This window comes from Sturnira hondurensis, unplaced genomic scaffold, assembly GCF_014824575.4.
Source record: "Sturnira hondurensis isolate 20B ecotype Veracruz unplaced genomic scaffold, ASM1482457v3 Scaffold0007797, whole genome shotgun sequence".
Taxonomy (NCBI): domain Eukaryota; kingdom Metazoa; phylum Chordata; class Mammalia; order Chiroptera; family Phyllostomidae; genus Sturnira; species Sturnira hondurensis.
In genome coordinates, this window is record NW_028080428.1 from 3,398,117 (window position 1) to 3,404,268 (window position 6,152).

The following is a 6,152-nucleotide window of genomic DNA, read 5'->3' on the forward strand; positions in this document are numbered from 1 at the left end:
ACCAGGGCCTGCGTCCTCTTGAGAGCTCTTGGCCAAGGCAGGTACTAAAGCTGCCCTTACAGTTGAAAACATGGGCAGCGAAAGGCTGGAAGACGCCCCTGTAGATTTCAGGGCCGAAGACTCCCAGGATAAGCTCCGCCCCTAACTCGGAGCCCCAGGCAAGTCTGGAGCTTCAGGGTTGTCCTGTGTACATGGGGAGATGGGTGGTCAGGGTGCCCTTGGGTCCTAGGTCAGCCCTTTTCTCAACCTTTTCGGGAGGGGGCTACGGCCAGGCTGATGAGCGGGGTTGGAAGGAAAGAGCAATTCTCTGCTGGATATAACTACCCCTTTTATTAGTACAAGGCCCCACCAACCCAGGAGCCTCAGAGCCCGAGAATAAGTTAAGGCACAGAGCAGGCGAGGGGCAACTTGCCCAGGGACAGGGAGCGACCCAAACTTCCTGAGGAGACTCTGGATGGGGCCGGGGCCCTGAGGGTCCTGGAGGGGGTACTTTTCCATCGCGACGAGGGAACTGGAGTACCGCGGGCCGCAGAGGAGCATCCCCTAGGGACGAGAGGAGGCCACCAGGGGCCGACGTGGGTCCCTGCCGTCTGTGGTCCCTCAGCGTCTGCAGAAGGCTCACTTCTCGAAGTAGGGCAGGTAGAAGAACTGGAAACCCCGGTGGCCCTTGACCGCACAGTAGATGAAGATCACGTGGTAGACTGTGGGGCGGGGCCAGTCAGCACCGAAGCCCCGCCCCTCCCAGTCCCCCTCCCCCCAACCCACCCGCACCCCTCGCACCTCCTGGGACCAACAACAGGAAGCCGGGCACGAAGAAGATGGCACTGGAGACACCTTCGGGAGGAGAGGAGGAGCCAGGTCAGGGCAGGGAGGCACCTTCCGCAGTACAATGGGTTTCTTTCTGGCTGGGAGGGTGGTCAGTAATGGCAGGCAGAGGGCTTGCAGAGAGGCCCTGGGCACAAGAGGGGAATGAGCGCTGCCTGCGGAGGTGGGAGGGGGCGCTCACCTGGTGAGGGGGCCACCTCCAGTCCCACGCCGATCAGAATCAGCACTGCACACAAACGGAGCCGCGAGGGTGAGGGCGGGAGCAGGGGACAGGAGCGTGGACCCTCAGCCGCCCCCCCACCCCCACCCCCGCACATGGCTTAGGCTTGAGGAATGGCCTTGCCCCGCCTGTGCTGAAGGTTCCCTGGGCAGAGACCCAGGTAAGCTCGCCAAGCTCTGTGTTTTCAGAGCAAGGCACCTGGCAGGCCCTGGGAAATGTCTGCAGAGAGATGTTTTTACCTGCTCCTTGGTGGCACCTGTCCTCCAATGAATAAACATTTATGGAGCACCTGGTACTGGAAATGGGAGGGGCAGATGAAGCCCCTGCCCTCATGGCCCTTCCCTAGCGGAACCAACAAAACCCTGCAAGCTATTGCCCTGTGATCTGCAGGGTAAGCGGGCATCGCGGAGCCTGGGGCAGGGGCATCTCAGCGGAGCAGGGAGCAGTAGCAACAACAGGTGCTGCCAGACACTGGGCTAAGCACATGACATGCATGCCTTATTTGTCACCTTGACAGAATGAGACCTGTATGATCCCCATTTCACAGAAGATGAAAGTGAGGCACAGAGAGGGAGAGTATTCTAGACAGAAGAGTCTGGAAAGAATGAGGGGCTTTCTAGAAGCTTCCAGCTTTTGGTGAGACTGGAGAGACAAGAGCCCAGGCTTGAGGAGTTTGGCCGGGCCTCTAGGCCCGGGAGGGGGTTGAAGGTAGACTTTGGCTGAGGACAAGGGGGTGATGGGGGAGCTGGGGAGGTCACGGCTGAATGGACGTCCAGACTCAGAGTCCTGGGCCCCCAGGAAGAGGACAGGAGGTGGAGGGGAGCGGTGGGCTCTGCAGCCAAGAGGGCTATAACACGGAGGCTTGAGGGGCCACAGTGAACTGTAACATGGTTCATGCACCTCAAAAGGGGTATAGTGGGGGCTGGACTCTCCCTGCACCCTGGCTCAGGACTGTGGGCTCTGCCCACTCGGAACAGGCATCTTTTTTCTAATTCCTACAAAGGCCCTTTATGGGCATAGGGTGACCCCTAGGCCTTGCAATGTCACTGATGTGGGTTTAAATCCCAGCTCATCTACTTAGCTGTGACCTGAGGAAGTCCCTTCCTCGGCCTGAGTGTGTGTCCTTATTTCTGGACTGGGACGGTGCCTGTGCTTGCCCTCCTGGGGGCTGGGAGGGGATAACATGAGATGAGACAGGTGGCCAGTGTGACCAGTGCAGGTGCTGGGGAAGCAGTAGCTCCCCCCTCCCCCGCAAGAGACTCCAAGAGCTGAAGCAAGGACTCTGCTCGGCCCAGGAGGCCAGGGGACTGGACCTTCCTGGAGGAGGGAGGGCGGCTGCCACAGCGGGTGCCTCCTATGGGCCCCTCTTGATCACACAACCCTAGACTCTTCCTGGGGACCCTGACTCCTCAGCCCCATAGAATGAAAAAGCGTGGCAGCCAGAAACCATCTGACTACGAGCTCTGCCTGCTCTGGGCCTCAGGCTTCCCAACTGAGCACTGGGGGCGGGTCAGAGGTCCTCACCAGCCCTCAGGCTCCAGAGAAGGGGAAGTGACAGGTGCCCTGTGGTTCGGGCTAGCAGCCCTGGCCATGGCTCCAGGCAGCTACCCGAGCACCTGCCCCACACACGGGTTCTGGGTCACAGCCCTGTCTCTTTCTCGCTGTGCGACCTCTGTTGGGTGGGGCAGATAAGCCTGCTCTGCACCTGATTTGACACAAAATAATGGATTAAACAGGCCAAGTTTAAAAACAACAAAGGTTTGGAGCACTGCACCAGTTTGCACTTTCAATGCTGTCTGATTTCCTGGCTGAGCGGCCAGGAGGCTGGGCCTGCTCTTCTCAGAGACCTCAGTTTCCTCACCTGTAAAACTGGGGTGGGGTTGATGGCAGCCAGCCACCTCCCCAGGATGCTGGGGGGCCCAGTGGGCCAAGGCGGATGCAGAGCCTGCAAAGGAGGGGGAGACCTCCCAGGGGCTCTCGGGGACACTCACCCAGCCCTAGCAGCAGCAGCAGGAAGGAGGCCAGCACTACCCTACGGTTCTTCTGGATCAAAGGGTGTTGAGTCCAGCTGGGTAGCAGAAGAGCAGGGTGTGAAAGAGGCAACAGGAGGCCCACCCTCTCCTGTTACCCTCCCCACCCAGGGGGCTGAGGGGAATAGCCAGGGCGGTCTGTACTGGGGCTCTGCCCCAGGCAGCTCAAGGAAGACGGGGTCTCACCTGCAGCAGGCATTGTAGGAACGCTGGGTGCTGTTGCTGATGGTGCTAAAGGACCACTGGGAGCTGCGGACGGATGTTCGGCCAGAATCCCTGCAGGAAAGGTGGTCCAGTGAGGGGCAAAGGGGAGGCAAGGCAGGGGTCCCTTTGGGACAGGAGTCATGATGTGGGACCAGGGCCAGGTGTTCCCATAGAACAGGGGGCACTGAGCAGGGGCAGGATGAAGAGGAATTCAAGGGCTGGGTTTTTTTGCAGGACTGGGGTGGAAGGCTGGTGATTCGAGCTAGGGATTCCTGCAGGACAAGTGACGTGAGAAGGTAGGGGTCAGACCAGGCTGGGATTTCTTCGGGATAGAGAGCCTGGTAGGAGTGGGTGGGTGGGTGAGGCTTTCGCTAGGATAAGGTGACCCTGCAGGACAGGAAAAGCCAGGAGAGGAATGGGGATCAGATTACGGACAGAACGTGAAAGAGCCGAGTTAGGTGAGGTGGAAACTGAATGGGAGCCAGAGGCACAGCAAAAGGGGTACAGGCTGGGTCCCCACCTGGCCCTGACCTGATGCCGATTCCCCCATCTGGCTCCGGAGACGCCTGGGTTCCATCCTCATCGTTCTCCAGGTTCTATTCCAGAACACGGGGCTCAGGAATTACTGAGCTCAGGTCCCCCCTCACTCCCCTTTCAGGGAGAGGAGGAAAGCAAGCCCACAGCTGTTCGCCCGGCTGCTTGACAGCTCTCACCTGGCCCCTCCCCCCTCGCTGCGGAGCAGAACGGGTTTGATGATTCACAAACCGAAACCGGGTAGCAGGCAGGAGCTGCAGGGGCTGAGGGCTCTCAGCTCGGGTCCTGGGGCCAGGAGATAGCCCAGGTTTGGGAGTCAGGGTGGAGAGGTCAGTATGGTATTTCAGGAGTCCCATTTGGAGGCTCTGGATTTGGGGAGGGAAGGGAAGGCCCATGGTTTCCAAGTCTGGGGCATAGAAATCTGGCCCAGGTCTTCAAGAAAAGGATAGAGTTGGTGGAGGTCATCTGGGAAAACGGGGATTTCCAGTTTAGTGGGAGCTAAGGTGTGGGCGAGGATTCATCGTGTGAGTGGGAGCCCCCAGGTCTGGGGAAGAGGGGACTTCTAGAACAGAAGAGGGGGTGCAGGTTCCTGTTACATCATCTGGCCTGGGGCTCAGGGCGGCTGGCTGCTCCTGAGCATGGACAAGGTCTGGTTCAGGTACAGAAGAGGTCCCCAGCTCCCCCTCCTAGCATCTGAGGAAGGAGGGGTATCAGTGCCCAAGACGGGTGAGGACTCCAGCTGGGGTGGGAGACGAGCTCCCGGGTCCAGTTTCTGGGCTCTCAAGTGGTGGCTGGGGACCAAAATCAGAGCGAAGGGTCTCGGCAGAGAGCTCTGCATCAGTGGCCACGTTGTGGGGCGGGCTCCCACTCCGGCTAGGGCCTCTAGACAGATTCCCCCTTGAGGTGGGGTTCTTCAGGGTCCGGCCTGGGGTCCCGCCCAGCTCTTGAGGAGGGCCGGGCCGGTCACCTGGTAACGCAGTCGGGACTGCTTGTCCTCGTCAGCCACCTCGAACCGCGCCCGGCGTTCGAAGTGCAGCGGCCCAAAGCGGGCGACCCCGCTGGACTCGGGCCCAGGGCCCGCGTCCTCCAGGGACAGCTCGAAGGCGTCATCGATGCTGAACTGGGGCCGGGTGGCGCTCATCGCCCCCGCTTGGTCAGACGCCCCGCGCCGCCGCCATCCGCGCCAGCCCGTCCCGCTGGGCTGCGACCCCGCCCCCGCACGCAGGCCCCGCCTGGTGCCGTAGTCTGGGGAGCTCACTGTCCGGCGTCCCGCCCGAGGCCCCGCCCTCACGTAATCGCCCCGCCCCCAGCAGGCCAGAGCTGCGGAGTGCCGAGCTGACTAGTGGGCGGGGCATCCTCTGGTTCTGACCACCCTGGTCCCCCTCCTGCGCCATCCCGCGGCTGCCTGCGTGAGTCACCATCCGTGCCGCGATCCGATGCAGTCCCCAGGTGTGTACCGACTTGGAGGGGAAGCCTGCCACGCTTTGTCCTACCGGCTGAGGTAGGGCCTTCTGCATCCCATCCTGCTCCCCCAGTGCCGTGAGCGTATATTCGCGATATAGTCTTTCCTATACATCAGCCTTTGTTCTGCTCCGATTGTCTGATTCAAGCCTTAAGAATCGAAAGCGCAGACCCGCCTGTACCACCACCATACCTACAGGTGACACTGGCACTGAGAAATAACGGAGCCAACACAGGTGACTGTGCGGTTCACTCGGATTTTATTAATGCAGGTTCACTCAGTTTTTATTAGTGCAGATTTAATCCAAACCCATACTAAACTAATAACAATAACTAGTACCAATCACTCAGAAGCAATCAGTAATAAAATCACATGAGAGAATAGGGAGATAAAGAACTTGAGTCCCGCCCTGGCTGGTGTAGCTCAGTGGATTGAGCGCGGGCCTGGGAACCAAACAACCAGGTTTGATTCCCAGTGGGAGCACATGCCTGGGTTGCAGGCCGGTTCCCAGCAGGGGACACAAGAGAGGCAACCATACATTGATATTTCTCTCCCTATCTCCTTCCCTTCCCCTCTCCCCTCTAAAGACAAATAAATAAATATATTTTTTTTAAAAAAAGAACCTGAGTCCCTGAGTCTCATTCTGTGGGTCAGGGAGACAGCATGGTGCCAAGGGAGAGTGGAGCAGCACTCTGGTGTGTGGGGCTCTGCGATCTCAGTGGTGGTCTGGAGCCTGCCTCAGTTATATCTTTGAGAGTGGTGGACTCCGCCCTTCTGGGCCTTTTGATAAGTGTCCTGGCACCCTGATGGCAAGTGGGGAGTTTCCCTAGGAGCTTGTCTGTGGGGGGTCCCAGCCTGCAGACATGCTGTTCTGATC

The 6,152-nt window shown here is 59.5% G+C and overlaps 1 protein-coding gene across 1 annotated transcript; it reads right to left on the reverse strand.

The window, feature by feature from the left end:
* Positions 1–308: 308 nt before the first annotated feature.
* On the reverse strand, positions 309–5,037 carry TMEM134 (transmembrane protein 134). The gene is made up of 7 exons (XM_037053395.1): positions 4,781–5,037; positions 3,811–3,875; positions 3,262–3,351; positions 3,037–3,113; positions 1,007–1,051; positions 781–834; positions 309–701 (listed from the first exon to the last, which is right to left on the reverse strand). The coding sequence occupies exons 1-7, from the start codon at positions 4,952–4,954 to the stop codon at positions 619–621; spliced, it is 588 nt and encodes a 195-aa protein (XP_036909290.1). The 5' UTR covers positions 4,955–5,037; the 3' UTR covers positions 309–618.
* Between the last annotated feature and the right edge of the window lie 1,115 nt (positions 5,038–6,152).

Coding starts and splice junctions, on each gene's coding strand:
- TMEM134 (XM_037053395.1), bottom strand. CDS start 4,954: ATGAGCGCCACCCGGCCCCAGTTCAGCATCGATGACGCCTTCGAGCTG. Junction 3,114..3,261: donor TCCTACAATGCCTGCTGCAG/GTGAGACCCCGT, acceptor TCTGCTACCCAG/CTGGACTCAACACCCTTTGA. Junction 1,052..3,036: donor GCTGCTGCTGCTAGGGCTGG/GTGAGTGTCCCC, acceptor GTTTGTGTGCAG/TGCTGATTCTGATCGGCGTG.